General features: G+C 41.4%; 1 protein-coding gene across 3 annotated transcripts in view; it reads left to right on the top strand.

The window, feature by feature from the left end:
- Nucleotides 1-17097, top strand: part of VGLL4 (vestigial like family member 4) — a 100882-nt gene that overhangs the window by 26478 nt on the left and 57307 nt on the right. For 2 of the 3 annotated variants that reach the window (XM_033140781.1, XM_033140778.1), the window contains exon 1: nucleotides 6200-6805. The exons of the other annotated variant lie outside the window; for it this stretch is intronic. Coding sequence is in view for 1 of the 2 variants with exons in the window: in XM_033140778.1 (XP_032996669.1) it covers nucleotides 6721-6805 (85 nt within the window). In the remaining variant the exon portion in view is untranslated. Of the gene's footprint in view, nucleotides 1-6199; nucleotides 6806-17097 lie in introns of those variants that run through there. 3 annotated transcript variants of the gene reach the window in all.

Here is a 17097-nt window from a genome sequence, read left to right as displayed (position 1 = left end):
ATTGGCCAACAGTTAAAAAAAAATTAGACAAAAGAATGCAAGTCCACTGAATCTAACATATCATAGCTTTTAAGGTGCCATGAGACTTTTTGTGTTTGCTGTTGAAAATATTTATAGTATTTCTAAATGCTAGAGTAGTGCAAAGCAACAACCAACATCCTGAAATGAAAGACTTGGTGGTTTCTGGCTAACGTGAATAAGTATTATCAATAAATGTAGATTATGAAAGACGCTGGTATTTGTCTTTCTCATGTCCAGAACGCATTGCGCAATGACACGTGCTTAGTGCTGATTGTATTTCAGTCTGTGCTTCATGCATACTGGTTACATTCTTACTGAATTATTTTATAAGGCCTGTGGGAATCATTTCTTTGGAATAACAGACAAAGCACATTTTTTAAAATGTTAAAGGTGCTTTTTAGAGGGAATTTACAACTTCTTTGCAATAACGTTTATTAGCGTGTGTATGGGGATGAGTACTTTGGGTACACTGGATTTCATATAGTGTGGCTTAAGGGTAGGTAGTGAGGGAAGCAATTTTCCTGCTGCTTGCAGCCTTGCCCCTGCCCCCTGCAACATATCACTGACAATTGCTGCCCAAAGTAGGGGGAGAAATTTCCATTTATGGTCTGTAGCAACCTTATGCCAAATTTGCTCCAGAACGTTGGCAGATGAGTGATTGGATGAGGTGAATCGTACTGAGAGAATTGGCAGCATCTTGGAGGGTGACATCAATTACCTGGGTAAGGTTGTTGGGTATATGTGTCAGTCACTGTGATTCAATATCTCACTGCCCTGTCTCAGATAAATAGATGTGCAGCTCTCCCCACCCCACAGCCTATTCTGGAAGCTCATAGCCTGTTACACTGAGCTATGCCTCCAAGATGGTGCCTTTCAGGACTGCATGATAGGAATTCTTTATTCGGAGCTGGGGCGGGAAACAAAACAGGACATGTAATAGGTGTTGATAAACTGCTAATGCACCGTTTTTGTGAATGTATCTGTTGCCTCTTGCCTGTGAGACTAGACATTGTCCGCTTGCAGTGTCCCTGCATCTAGTGCTGCTCCTGGATGTCTGGGTGCTGGCAGTGCCCAAGAATGTGCCACCCCAGCCCCCCCCTAAGATTATTATGCCACCTATGCGCTGCTGTTCAAGAGTGTTCAGAAATGCAGCTGCTGGATTACTAACTGACCCTTGGAATGCATCAAGGGGTTGGAAAATGCTTCTGATTGTAACCCCCCCCCCTGTACTGCAGCCCCCTGTGCCATATCCTGTACTCCAAATCTCAGTTTGCAGTGGGTAGTGTGGATTAGTGAAAATCAGGTGCCATTTCTGTGCAAGGCCACCACTGAATCCAGTCTATAATTCCCCTCCTTAGGTGGCAGGCTGACACCAAGAGAATAACCAGAGTGAGCAATACATTTAGGTGGCTGAGTGGAATCTTAAAAGGTGCAGTGCTTCAGACCATTTAGGAGTCGACAGTGTCAACACAGCACTTTGAATTGGGCTCAGAAGCAGCCTGGAGGACAAGGACCATTATACTTTTTGGTAGTAATGCTCCCTCCTGTGAAAAGGCTCTTACTCTTGAACGTTGCTTCACTTTGGATACACTTTGAAAATGGGGCTTTCCCCCCCAAACAGCATTTGTATTGTTTTCTGTTGGTTTAGTTTTAATTTGCTTCTGTTGATCTTGTTGTTTGCTACCTTGTGGGTCCTTGAAGTGCAGAAGGGTGAGGTATGTGCCCATTGCAATGTGTTGCTTGCTTTGTGGAGTGGGGAGCCACAGTTCAAATCTTGCTGTCTCCCCCCCCATTGGAATGTATGGTAGGCATTGCCCTTGTGGGGGCCATACAGTGGTACCTCGGGTTAAGAACTTAATTCATTCTGGAGGTCTGTTCTTAACCTGAAATTGTTCTTAACCTGAGGTACCACTTTAGCTAATGGGGCCTCCCGCTGCCGTCGCGCCATCGCTGCACGATTTCTGTTCTTATCCTGAAGCAAAGTTCTTAACCCGAGGTACTATTTCTGGGTTAGCGGAGTCTGCAACCCAAGGTACCACTGTAATTAAATCTGTCAAAGATTTACATGGTTGTGTGCCAGCATCCAGCTTGCCACGCTGTCACTAGACCTGCTTTCATAGTGTGCATTCTTCCTTGTCCTATTGGCTCTCTTCCCTCTCACTTGCAAATTGCTTTTTCCTCCTGTGCAGACACCAGTTACAGCATTGTCTGTGTGGAATGCCTATACCACAGCAAGCCTTGAGCCTTTCTCTGGGGTGGGCGTAGCATTTGCTTATTGGACAAATGTCCTATATACTGGCATATGGACAGGGCTGGTTGCTGTTTCTGGAACAATTCCTGCCTTTCTTTTCTTACCCATAGGATTGTTCCTGGCAAAATGCTTGTCCGAGTGCTGTGGCTTTCTTTGTTTTTGTCATCAGGGGATTATCTGAGCACCCCAAAGAAGCTTGTGGCAACAGGTGTCAGTTTGCTGTTCCTCGAGTCATTGGAGCATGGAGGCATCATAAAGAAGGGGAGATGCTGAGGGGTGGGGTGAGGGTGTTGATCTCATTCATGTTATTATCATGGTGTGTCTGACATTGCTGGTATTTGGTGCCTTCCCAACCTGGGTACTGTAGAGATGTGTTCCATGCCTGGTGTGATGATTCTTGGGTCCCAGTTGCCAGGCATGTTGTAGAAGTAGCCATCAGTCAGTGTTGCTGCAATTGTTTGTTTCTACTGATAAGAGTTTTGCTTTCTACTTAATTGCTGAGAGTACAGAAGATGCATTTATACTGGTGGGGCACTGGTGTAGTCCCAAAGTAAATGAAAACTTAATAGGAGACCAAATGAAAACAGGCTATTATCTTTTTTATTAAAGATTTTCTTGATTTACAAAGGTATGTGCAATGTCTCTCTCGTATTTTTTCCATGTAACATTTTTACAAATCAGTTTCGTTTGTTGAGACTGTTAGGAAGAAAAGGGGGGGGGGGAAGAGGTGGGAGGGATGGGGAGATGGGTGGGGTGGGGTGACGATGTTTCTATTTTACTTAATATATGTAGGGTTTGGTGTCAGTGTTGTTTTTGCAGGTTCTCTGTTGTTCGGTTGTACCCCTTTGGTGGTGAGAGAGGCGTAGGGTGTGATTGTTCATTTGTGGTTGGCTGTGGCGGTCTTTGGTTTCCTGTGTGAGTAGGGTGGGTGAGTAAAACAGGCTATTATCAAAGTCCACAAAGAAATAGCACGAGTGCATAAAAAAGGTTAGCTAAAATTTATAGAGATACTAGTTTGGAAGATGCTCTGCAATTTTAGAAATAAAAAGAATATGAAAGAAACTTAGGATTGTTGATTTTATGAAGGTAAATTTTAAACTGAAAATGCAAATTCAGACAACCCAATAAGAGAACTATGACCGAATAACCAACCAATCAAGAGACCCTCAAAATAAATGACCTTTTTGAAAAAGTTAGTTGCCTTTATGAAGAAGTCAACCTTCTAGTGTGAACCCATGTTTCTAGAGCCTAATGATTTAGTATACCCTCATATGCTCCCAGAGCTACTTACAATATAAAATAATAATATTAATAATAATAATAATAATAATAAGAAGAAGAAGAAGAAGAAGAAGTCAGACAAGACAAATCTAATTTCTTTAGATTGGTTGGTAAGGGAGTTTGGATGAAGAACGGATTGAACAAGGTTTTTTGATACTTTTCTACAGACACAATCATAAGTAAAATGAGTGCATGAGGAACAGAAGATAGCATTGAAAGGTTGGATAGACATGTTATTTGAAAACTAGGAAGTAAGCAGTAGTCTGCAAGTTTCATTTTCTTATTATTTCTTTTTTGATACCTTAATTGCAGTCTTGTATTTTAAGGAGTGCAGAACTGAGTTTGTTCACCAGAAGCACATCCCCTTTGAAAGATTTTTAAAAAAAATCTTAAATCCTCATATTGCCATATTTTTTAAAAAAACAAGCTTTGAGAATTTTAAAAGCTACAGGGATAGGGGATTCTTGGAATACCTTCTGGTAGGAATATAAAAAAATCCATGTGCTGGTCATATTTCTGCACACCTCCTTTGGAAGACTATAAATATTGGTTGATTCTGGTTTAAGACTTTTAAATCTAGGATCAAAGCATTACAATGAATTTTAGTTTGCACTCCTAGACACAATACTGCCTGCAATAGCTTCTCATGCCATGTCCTTTAAAAAAGTTTCAAGGCCAGAAGATCTCATTTATCTAGAAACTTGTTTTATTGCTGAATTGTTTCATGCAATTAGAAAGCATTCCTTGATATCCAGACTAAATTTGTCTTGTTTCAACTTTAACATTACTACTTGTTTTTCCTTCAAGGACTCTGATAACTGGCTGTTTCTACCCCTTCCACTGCTTTTTAGCAGCCTTTTGAAAAGTGCCTTAATGTTCCTCCTTAATCTCTTTTCTAAGTCTCTGATTCTCAAATAATGGCATGGTTTGCACCACTACCCTAAAATCTGCTACATAGCACATCCAGAACTATGCAGTGCCCTCAATGTAGCTGGAGCAATGCTGCCAGGTTCTTGCAGTGAATTTCCGTCTCCAGTGCAAGCAGACATGGTCAGAGACCACATTTAGAAACTGGGAACTGAGCAAGGAAGTAAACAGCAATACCCCTTTTCCTAAGCCAATCAAAGGGTGCACACAAAATGTGGGCCAGGGAAGCACTCTCCCAGAATAGACTTCCTGCATCCTTTCTGGCTGGAGTCCTGTGACTGAAGCTTTCCATGCTTTCTGTAACGTGAAAAATAGACCATATTTAGACAATCTTCTTTATACAATAAACATCACAATGTGGTATCAAGCCTCGTGATGAAGTAGAATCCAGCACCTTCTGTGGCATTATGTTCCACTGGTGAACACTCGTATTTCCCCCTCACCCCCACCCCAGGAAGCTCTTCCTATTGTTTGGTCGAAACATTGTGTTTTAAGAAGTTTACACTTGGGAGAGGCATTTAAATTGCTTTTGGGTTACAGTGACATTCTCTTTGAACGTGTATCAAATGAAGAAATTTGACTTGTAAAATGTAGGCTTAAGCATGATAAGTGGCAGCCTCAGTAGAAGCTTGGTATTTAATTCTCTTTCACCTAAGCAATACAGTACAGTGGTACCCCGGGTAACGTCCTTAATTCGTTCCGGGTTACAGTACGTAACCCGACAAGGACATAACCCAAAGCGTACGTAACCCGAGGTACAACTGTACTTGCTTCAAAATGCCCCATTAAATCCCAGCAAATATGCTTAGGATTTCAACCTTCAGCTCCTTAAAATAATTTTAAATTGTACCTGACGAAGAAGTACATAAAATACAGAGGAAATTATTGTCAAAGCATTGGATATCTCACTGCCTGGCTCCACCCTGCCCTCCGACCCCAATTTTAGTTTTAAGGCATTGATCTGTTATGGAGGAAGCAACGGATTGAATTTTATTGGCTCAGGATTTATATAATGACTGGTTATAGATGCTCTACCTCGTGGGATGATGCACTTGCATCTGTATAAACAACTAGGAAAGTTTAGGTTCAAGGTTTGGAGTGTAGCAAAACAAACCACATCCTGAAATAAGAGCAGTGGAGAGAGAAATCCCTTTTGTTTCTTTCAAGGCAGAGAACGATCAAATAGTAAAACCCTTAGATACTAAAATATCCCCTTTATAACTATAAAAAAAACAAGTTTCTATGACTATTTCAAATGTACCAATTTACTGAATACACAATAGAAAGACAGTAAATATTTCTCTTGATGTGTTTCTTGCTCAAGTGCAGGTGGCAGCTTATCTAATGGTAACAAAGACAACATTTTTTTAAAAAAACAAACAGCGCATTGTCACAGTTGAAGGGAGATTAATTTGGAGTTGCAAAAAGCTTATAAGCACAATTAAATTGAAACAGTGAGAAAATTAAAAGAGGAATTTGGCTTCTGCTCCAGCCATTTCAAAACTCTTTTCAGGGGAAAAAAAAGTTGCGTGTGTATCTTGCTAGCGCTCTAAGCAAGAGCTGCTGTTTATTTCTTTTTCAATTGTGCAGCGGCAACTCTGCTTCCAGTAAGGGCAGAATCTGACATGGCCACTTCTGTGCAGTCTTCAGCTCCTCCTCCTTTCCTGTCTTGCCTTCAGACACTCAATACATTTAGAGACTGATCTTGTGCAGAAAATATCCCTGACATTTGAAGAGCTCCAGGGATTCACTGAGCATGCTCAGTCATCTCCGTCTGCTAGAAAGAGGAAGCTAGTTTACATAGGAGTCATACCAAGCATAGCCTGCATGTCAGTGCAGTTAACTTGCAGCGGGCTGTGAGGAGAATTAGCATGTCTTTGTCCTAGGAAGTCTTTGCCATTCCAGTTTCCCCCTCCCCCGCCCGAAATTTGGCGTCAGATCTGTAAGCAATTTTTAATTGCAATTGGACACAATACATTTCAAACTCTGTCTTCGCTTCTGAAGCCTTTGAGGGGGATTTCCCCCCTTTGCCTTCCTTTTTTTAAAAAACTCGGTTGCTTTTTTTTTTTTTTAAATATACTTTGTTTTGATTAGTCGGAGGCTGGGCCTTGAGCTTGTGGAACTCGGGAAAGAGCCAGGAGCTACTCGCAGCAGCATTTCCCCCGTGTTCTTGTCGCTGATTTTTTTGGGGGGGTTCAGGGCGGAAGCAAGCAAGCTGGTCTTCTTTGCTAGCCCACTAAATGCTATTTATGAAGATGGACCTGTTGAACTACCAGTACTTGGACAAGATGAACAACAATATTGGCATTCTCCGCCAATATGAAGGTAACGTAAGATTCAAGCCACGCTCCGGTGTTATGTCTTTGTAAGTTTGTGCTGATATGTTTTGCTTGCTTGATTTGGGCAGTGCCCTGCTTTTTCTGCGTGGAAATGCTGATTTCTCCCCCCCCCCCCCGCACCATTTTAAAGCCAGGCGTTTTGTGTTTTGTCCGGGAGACATTGATCACTTGGAAGTAGTTTGCTTGAGGGAACTATTGTTTAACGCCTGTCTCGCCGTTTTGAAAGCTTTCCTGTGTGCAGAAGTCCCCCCCCCCGCCCGAAAATAAATGTTGTTCGTGCGCTCTTTTCCTTCCACACAGGAGTATAAAGGGGGTAGTAGCGTGACAATGACTGGATGACAGGGTGGTATGTTGTGTGCGTGTTTTCTCTCTCTCTCTCTTTCTCTTTCTCTCGGGTCGCCTACTGTCTTTAGGGCACAATGGAAGAGTTTTTACTACTCTGCTCCGGGGACGGAAGGGTGCCTGTAGTACAGAATACAGAGTGCCCCTTTGTTTGACTTCTCATTTCCTGTACAGCTCTGAGAAAGCTCTGACACAGAGGGCTGCCTCCCCTTCCCTTCCCCTCCGCAATCCCACATCTCCTCCCTCAAGAACCACCTCAAGCAAGCCTGCTTGTAGCAGAAAGAAATGCACACAGCCACTAGGAAACACAACTTCATGGCCGTCATCTTCTGGGTGGATTTTCTCTCTCTCTCTCTCCCCCCCCCCACTCCCCACCCTCATGTTTCCTCGTTTCCTGACAGAGAATTGTTTGTTACCAAGTTTTGCAGTAATGTCTGCCCCCCCCCCCCCCAATATGGATCCTGGCCACAGGAGTGGTAGAATTTCGCTGCTTTTTTTTTTTTTTAACTAGCTGAGTTTTTAAACTATGTGCAGTTTGAACAGGCTGTAATGGCTTAGTTTTTAAGCGAGGAAAGAAAGGCACCACTGAGCTAATTGTACTTGGCAGGAGGGCTATTTTTCTGTTGCCACACACACAAACATTGCACAAATCACTTCCCCCCCCCTCCTACTCCTTCCAAATTTTCAGTTGGAAAAATTTCCATGCTTGTTAAAGAGAGTGGCTTTTATTATGCTGGCCAGTAAATGATACCTAAATGCAAACCTGTTAAGTTTGGGGATGGGGGGGGGGTAAACAAACAAGGCCTTGTCAGTCTGTTCATGTTGGAAGCAGGTCAGCTGAAACTGAGTTACTGAGGAGGGTAATGATTACTACAAGGGGTGTGTCTGCTACTTCATGATTTTAAATGTGAAAACATTAAATTTCAATGTTTATTATACATTTGGAATGGCTCAGTCCCTTATCTTCAGTATTTTCAGAGGTCCCTTATTTTCTCAAGTGTTTCTGAACTTCCTCCCTCCAGACTTTTTTTGCTGGTAGTTGTTGAGCTGTTTTAAAGAGGCCCTTTGTTGACATGAGTCTAATATGCTGTTATGTTTAATATTTGCTGCTTTCCTCTTTTTCATTATCTTTAACACTAAAGTTAAAACGTGTATGGGAAAAATAAAATGGAGAACAAAACTTGGAAAGATTTTATAACTGGGCATTCATATTCTTGTGTTTTAAAATTTATGAACATGATCTCATGTCAAATGTATGGTGAATATTTAAAAATCTTCCAGGTAACTACCATAATCTTGCTATTGTAGTATAAGCAGTGATGGTTGTCTTGGGCACAATCTAGGCACTTATGAATCCCACTGATTTTAGTAAATGTGTGAGTAACTATGTCTCTTTGGGGTGGAGGGGATTATTGGTTTGGACTGAGTGTATTCAATTATAACAAGCTCATTTCTGCTTACAGAGCATGCATTAGAGATAAATGCATTTCATTTTGTGTTGTTATCTCCATTTTGGATTTTTTTAGAATTCTAACAGAACTTAAACATTCCTTGAGGAAAGCACTTTGCAGCTGCAAGTTTTACATGACAATAGAATTGGGGAAATTCCTGAAGCAAATGTGTTAACTTCGGTGATGTTCTCATGGACTTTGCATGCAAACAACACCCCCCCATGCTATGTAATGCTTTTACTGTCCTTTTTGAGAGAGGTTAGTGAAGTGTAAACAAAGAGTAGCATTTTCTCTGAGGAGGAATGTAAACCCTTTCTCTTGAATTATTGTTACTATGAAAACATAAACTTATTTTCAGAATAGGGCCTTCTCTGAATCTTTCTAGGATGGTTCCTTCTCCAAGAGAGGATTGCTGTGAGATAAATTGTATCTAGAAAGGGGAGTGATGGAGATCTCAGAATATCACCACATGGCTTCACTGAACATGGTCTTCCTTTCAGGAAATAAATTTCTGTACATAAAGTGCATGAAAGTGTTATGGAAGTGAATCAAATCCATCTGCATAACCCACTTATATGACCATGATCTATAAAATTAGAAGGGGCTTTCAAAATCTGTTTTTTATGCCACAAACGTGCATTTGTTCATTTGAAGTTGTCTCTCCTGAGGTAGCACTTCCTTGTAAGGGATATTGCAGTTTCCCAGCACTTAAGGAAGAATAGATTGTCAGGGAAATGTGATTCTGTTCCCACCCATCCTCTTCATCTACCATTAAATTGCTAATGTTGTTGTTGTTGTTGTTGTTTAGTCTTCGTGACCCCATGGACCAGAGCATGCCAGGCACTCCTGTCTAATGATTGCCAAATGGAAGGTAGTTGTGCACCACTGGATAGTGGTTAAGAGGTGAATGGTGATGATCAGTGATATGAATCTCTGTCGTCCTTGTCCTTCCATTATTCTCTTTTTGGAATTGTTTGCTGGATGACTGCCCCTGTGTTTTCCATCTCAGGTGCTGATTTGCACATCCATTCCTTTGCCTTTACTATGAACTGCTTGTATTGGATAGTCACTTCAACTTCTGCCAGTTAACTGTGTGAAAATCCCTTCCCTTTCGCAGTACACAGACATATTGTTAGACTTTGAAAATGGAGAGCAAACAGCAGCCTGGTTGCCTCCTTGCTGCAAGGCTGTTGCAAGATGAATGAATGGACCACACTTGATGCCATGGGTATTACCGTACATAATAAAATGCAATCAATGGAGAAGGGGGCACACATTAATCTTCTTGGAGTACTTCAGAGCATGTGGTTATAATGTGCATGGTTGCAGGATCAACTCCATGTTTGAGAGGCACCACAACAGTGCTGCACTTGTGGCTGCCACCCTGGTGGGCCCCATGAGCTTAACACGTGGTAGGAGAATGGGTGGCAGTACACATCCAGCAGCAGTGGAGATGAGCAATGGCACACAACCCAGCACTCTGGTAGGAAGCACCTGGTGAGGTTGCTATAGCTCCTAAAATGCCTCTGGCATTTGCCGCCACGTTGCTCAGTGCATCTCTTGAAATTATGGGTCATTAGAAACATTTTTAAAGAGGCCATCTTCAGTAGTGGGCTGTGGCATTTTGCTTTTACAGTACTTTCTCCACACTGAATTTGCATCATTTGCATCTAAAATATTCAGATGACTCAAACGAGTATAATTCATTTATGCTGTTTATGAATTGGCCCCAAATGCAAATTATATTCTATAAAATGTACTGTAAAAAGCAGCGTATTTTCTTCCATATGTATGACTTTGATGTCCCTTTTGGCTTATCTGCAGAGGAATTTTACTGCACAGATTTTCTGCTTAATCATAACCTGGATTCCTCTGTCTGCAGCTTGTGTGGGAATCTGGCTTCAACAACACTGGTGACAAAATAATGCTGATAACCTGGTGGTCTTGTTGATGGGAATGTGTGCTTCCTGTGGGGGGATGTTTTTTACTTAACAGGAAGACACCGCTTCTGCATAGCTGTGATTTGAGTCGGGTGAATGTTGGCAGGTTTGTGTGAAGCAGAAGTTGGAACTGGATTAGAAAATTCATTCAGAAGTGTGCAGTGGTGTTGACAGACAGACAGGGTCACTCTTAGTCTCTTTGCCCATTGTGTCACGCTCTTGTGGCCCAGTGTAGCGAGGAAGTATGAAGCTACACAATCAAAAACAACTGGCAATTTAGAAACTGCTTTCCCATCTAATTAGGCCTCCCTTTCTGAAGATGGTTGAAGTTAAGGAAGTATTTAGATGCATTTCCAAGTTAAGGAAAATATACAAGGCACCGTTTTGTTTCATTGCATTATTGTTATAATGGAGTCCACAAGCTTCAACTGAGAGCTGACCCAGATAATATGTGGAAAAGGGAATACAATGTTTTCATTGCCTCAAAAATTTGCAGTCTGAATAGACAAGATGGACAAATAAAGAAGAGGTAAAGGTAGACAGAGAATAATTTGCCAACAGTGCAGAAGCTTGGGGCAGAGGCAAGAGGAGAATAAATATGATCACTATTATTGGTTAATGTGTGCCATTAAAAAAAAAGGTATTGAAGCTGCAGAGGGGTAAAGTTACAACACATCTTAATTTATTTGACATAGTTCAGATTAAGATAGTAAGAATGAACTCTGGTAACTTCACTGGGGTAACCAATGAGCCATGGGATTGCCCTACAGGAAGTAGAACAAATTTACTAAGTTTGGGCTTGGAGTTGAACTATCTCTGATCTTGAATTGGTGTGGATCAGTGATCAGTCAGTTTTACCTAGTTCATCTTCTGCTTTTTGTAGGTCAGCGTTATATACCAGGATAGTGGTGGAATTGGTAGGTAAATTAAATTGATGATGATAATAGTAGGTATGGATATGGAAATGTAAGGCAAGCTGTGGAGAAAAAAGTGGTGCAATCTTGTTTATGAACAGAAAATAGTATTTTTTTTCTATTCATCTGGGCATCTATAAATTTTATGCCCGATAGTCACATATACGGTATTTAAGAACCAGCAAACTTGTACAGAATTTGACTACTCACTGGGGTAAAGATGCAAATCTTGCTGTGGCATTTCCTAGACTGCATATGGAATGACAGGCACTAAGTGATGTGTTCGTAGTTTCACTCTGGATTTATGCTGCACTGGAAACTTCCTTTTAATTTCTGTGTTACAGTCCCAATAGGGAAGCTACTAGAACTACTTCTGCATGGCCATGCTTTTTGTTGGTGTCTGCCAAGAATGTCTGGTATTGGTGTGTAAATTCCGATGAGCCTGTTGCATACAATAGGGATGCTTACAAATTTTACATCCGGAGTAAGAAGGCCTACTATGAGATGAGATAGCAAGTTTTAGGAGCCTTAACATTTTGTATCAGTACTAGGGTCTCGTTCAAACAAATATAGGCCCCATGTGGGCGTTTTGGGAACATGCGGAGTGCATAGTAAATGATTATTGTGAGAACCAGATTTTCTGTGTGGACGCTGGCCACACCATTGCTGCAATTTGTGTAGTTGTTGTGACATGAAAAATATAGCTTCATGAACAATCAGGTTCTTCCTACCACTTCTTCAGACAGTACCTCAGCTTTAGCCTGGAGGTGATCTCTGCATGCTTCCTAGATTTTGTGCCATAGCCTAAGACAGCCATAGGCAAACTCGGCCCGCCAGATGTTTTGGGACTACAATTCCCATCATCCCTGACCACTGGTCCTGTTAGCTAGGGATGATGGGAGTTGTAGTCCCAAAACATCTGGAGGGCTGAGTTTGCCTATGCCTGGCCTAAGACTTCCTTTATGTGAACCTGTGGAAGAAGAATGAATGTGGTTGAAGCCTCTTCTGTGGCCTGTAGGTGAGGCAAAATTCTCAAAATGTGAGAATGTGCTATTGGGCTGCCCTCATGAAGCATGCAGATGCCTCTGTGTTGAAGGTGGATCCTCTTCCTCTTATTCTGTAATACTTTTGCTTTTTGTTGGTATTGTAGTATTTTTGGGTAAGAAATAACAAAATGCCATCAGTTGCAGAGAATAGTCTTTCTTCTACACCAGGGGTCAGCAAACATTTTCAGCAGGGGGCTGGTCCACTGTCCCTCAGACCTTGTGGGGGGCCAGACTATATTTTGAAAAAAATATATGAACAAATTCCTATGCTCCATAAATAACCCAGAGATGCATTTTAAATAAAAGCACACATTCTACTCATGTAAAAACACCAGGCAGACCCCACAAATAACCCAGAGATGAATTTTAAATAAAAGGACACATTCTAATCATGTAAAAAACACGCTGATTCCCGGACTGTCCGCGGGCTGCATTTAGAAGGTGATTGGGCCGCATCTGGCCCCCAGGCCTCAGTTTGGGGACCCCTGTTCTACATCTTATATGGACAGTAGGGAAGACTGAATGTTAAAGGAAATTAGACCCATATGTGAGGACTAGGACCACTTCTCCCCCTCCCATTTCTACATGACAGCTTACATTATTTTGTTGCATAATTACTTTGCTTACTTCCTGTAACAACAAAGCATGAATTGACTGCAAGTAATGTTGTGGGTGGCACTGTGTTCTAAACCACTGAGCCTCTTGAGCTTGCCAATCGGAAGGCTGGCGGTTAGAATCCCCGCAACGGGGTGAGCTCCTGTTGCTCAGTCCCTGCTCCTGCCAACCCAGCAGTTTGAAAGCACGTCAAAGTGCATGTAGATAAATAGGTACCGCTCCGGCGGGAAGGTAAACGGTGTTTCCGTGTGCTGCGCTGGTTTCACCAGAAGCAGCTTAGTCCTGCTGGCCACATGACCTGGAAGCTGTCTGCGACAAACACCAGCTCCCTCAGCCAGTAAAGCGAGATAAACGTCACAACCCTAGAGTTAATGGTCTTTACCTTTACCTAATGTTTAGCAGTGTGGCAGAAGGCAAACCCATTTTGTCTGTCTCTTCTCAAACTGCCTAGTGTATAGATATGGAATATCAAAAGCTGAGCCTGAGAGTTAACACTGCAAACTTCAGTTTTGCGTTAATGTACAATTTGCTTTCAGACACAATTTGCTTGTGTCCTGCTAAGTTGCAAGTCAAATTTTTTAACAGTGATTAGTTTATTTGTATGCAAATCCAGGAACTTGGGAGACCTTTGACAGAGCTTAAATTCCTCACAAGTTCAAAGGATGTGCTGTATCCTGCAGAACCTACTTTGCATAGCACCTGTAAGCTTACTACATCATATCTAATGTGGCAACTACACTATGAATGCAAAAGCAGTATTGCTTTATTTATTTTTAAGCCTCCTTTGCATGACAATGGTCTTGCGCTGATTCTGTTTTGAAAGATCAAAATAGATAGAGCTTCTTGCTTCTGACTGAGTGGGTGTCAGATGGGAATATGCTTCATGTAGAGAATGTCACAAACAAATGAGCAAACTCTTAGCCCAAACTGTCACCTACAGCCTATGCATAAATATTTACAGATAATGGTTAGGAGCTTATTTTGGGAAAATGAGTTTACAGTAATTGCATCACGTACACTGAGAAGTAAGGGAAGTTCTGTTTATTTAATTTTTAACACCTGCTAGCCTTTGTGTATTGTAATCCTGAATGTTGTTATTGCTTGATAAGAGACCCTTTGTTTTCTTTCCTCTTTCAGTAAAAGCCCAGAAGGTAATTGTTAGTGGTACATGGACATGTTTGGATGCTGTATATAGAGCATCAAGACCGTGGTTGCAGTCAAATGTACACAAAGTGTAACACAGAATGCAATTTCATTTTACTCCTTCATTGATGCTTATATTATGGATTTGATTTTTGCAGGTGAAAGCCATTGTGCATACTTTAAGTCTGGTACTGTACAGAACTCAGATTTGTTAATGCAAGTGAAAGAGAGTAACTAGTTAACTGTGTTGCCTTGAAATGAAGTCTGCTTTCTGACGACTTGTTTTATCAAGCATTCATCTTGATTGGTTTGCACAGTTTGAGGGGACATTATATGACACCCACTGCTTACTCATTCCAATTTGTTTGCAGGGAAGTTATATGATGCTGTGGCAAACAGCTGTTATCTCACACCTTTTCCGTACTGCAAAAAGTCTTACTTTGTTGCACAAAGTGCCATGTCCATTTTAATTAGGAAACGTGAACTTGATTGTATGCAAATAGCCGAAGCAGCTGTAGTTAACCAATTCACTTGGGAAGAGAGCAATGCAGTCTGCTAACCTGATAAGCAGATCCGTGATACCGGCTCCTTATTGAAGAACCTTGAACCTGTGGGCATAATTAGGCCCACCGGACCTCTGCAATTGGTCCATCTACAACATAGGGTGCGGGCCAGGTAAAGATGCAGCTGGGCCAAAGGGGGTTTGGCAGGTACCACCTATCTGCCTGTTGGCTGCATTTGGGGTGTGGATTTAAATCATACTTTGAGCGAGACATTTGTTGTAGCTGAGCAGATACTTCACCGTTATAGGTATCATTAGAATGAATTGGGAATGATTGGCTCAGTACTGTGCGACTTTTATCAAAATAGAAAATTCTTTCCAGTAGCACCTTAGAGACCAACTGAGTTTGTTCTTGGTATGAGCTTTCGTGTGCATGCACACTTCTTCAGATACCTGGTGGTGGTCTCTGAAGAAGTGTGCATGCACACGAAAGCTCATACCAAGAACAAACTCAGTTGGTCTCTAAGGTGCTACTGGAAAGAATTTTCTATTTTGTTTCGACTTTTATCTAGTTCATGTTTTTATCAAGTGTTTCAGTCAGTTGATTTACTCATTGGGCTGCAACTATCAGGGAAGTGGATTGTTGGTGGGATGGAAGCAGGAGGGAGACTCTTCCTCCCCCCCCCCCATTGTTGCTAGAGTTAGGGTAGGAGGAAGTATAGTGGGCTTCTGAAATGGTGAACAAATACTGCTTTATCATGAGGACTAGAGTGACTGGCTAAACGTGATTAATAAGCCACTACTATATTTTGCTAGGTAAATGGTAGGTTTTTGAAAAAAAGAAAATTTGGGCATTTAAATTAGATTGCCAGTGCCTTTCTTCCTTTGTAGATATGGCTTGGTTGCAAAGGAGATTTTTCCTTTGCAGCTGTGGCTTGAACTTGACCATGCCTGATGCCATAGATGATGTCATGAGCGGGAGAGGTAACTGTGGTTTGCCCCAAATGGCCTGGCTAGGGGTTGGGCTAGATGACCCTTGTAGGTTCCTTCCAGCTCTACAATTCTACGATTAGCCCCATGACCCAAAATTTCCCTACCACTGCACTATACCAAAGAGAGCACATGCAGGAAATAAATGTGATTTCTTTGGACCTTTGAAATTTCTTTGCTTGTCCCTGGCCTGGAAATTGAGTTCAGTCAAGTGGGTATAATAATATAAAGTAGGAGGAAGCAAATAATTTCTAGTTGTGCAGGAAAAAAGTCTCATTGAAAAGCAAGAACTCCCATCCAGAATACAGCATCTTGTAACAAAGGGATAAGGAAAAAGAAGTGCAGTATGATTTCTACAAACTGAGTTTAAGCACGCTTGTTTCTTGGATTAAATGCAAATATTTTTAGCATGGAAGGAAGATTCATTCTGGTATGCTAAATCTGGATAAATAATTTTAGATGTTCTGTTCTAACATCTGGTGTGCATTGCTTCTGTTCAGTCCCCCACCCCACCCCCAGCTTGCATGCTGTGGCATCTTAGAAAGCTAGCACAGTCATTCTGTGGTTGGCTTAAATTAAATCACATGGAGCCAGCTAGAAGAATGCTGACATGCACAGTTTTCATGCTGAATACACTGAAACCACAGGCTGGAGTTAGAGAGAACTTCTCACTGTGTTGAGTCTAGACACTAGGCTGCAACATAAAAAAAGAGAGAACAAAAGTGCCATCAGGCAAAGTTCTAACCACTGCTACCCTGTTTTTGAAAAATCTGAAAACTAAAAGAAAAGAAAAGAAAGAAAAATCTGAAACTTTCTGTTGAAACCTACAAACACTTAGGACTCCTGAAAGTAGCTATAACCAAATGCAGTGGTGCCTCGCAAGACGAAATTAATTCGTTCTGCGAGTCGTTTCGTATTGCGAAAAATTCATCTTGCGAAGCACGGTTTCCCATAGGAATGCATTGAAATTTAATTCCCATAGGAATGCATTGAAATTTTCGTCTTGCGAAGCACGACCATATAAAAATTCGTCTTGCGAGTCACCTAAAAAATCGCAAAACCCTTTCGTCTAGCGAGTTTTTCGTTGTGCGAGGCATTTGTCTTGCGAGGTACCACTATACATTATAGGTTTTCACCCCACACTTGTTTGCTACATATTGCCAAATGCTTATAATGGGTGGTGGGACATTCATAATTCTCTAAAAAATCACTTTAATGCAAGTGGGCCAGTCTCAAAATATGAAAAGTAAAATGTGCACAACAGCATTGTGCACCTTTGCATCTTGACCACTGGTATTCTAGTCCACTTTCATTTTTCATTTTTATTAGAAATGT

The sequence above is a fragment of the Lacerta agilis genome, chromosome 2 (assembly GCF_009819535.1).
Source record: "Lacerta agilis isolate rLacAgi1 chromosome 2, rLacAgi1.pri, whole genome shotgun sequence".
NCBI lineage: Eukaryota > Metazoa > Chordata > Lepidosauria > Squamata > Lacertidae > Lacerta > Lacerta agilis.
The sequence above is the reverse complement of the archived record's forward strand: the minus strand, read 5'-3'. Positions and strand labels throughout refer to the sequence as shown.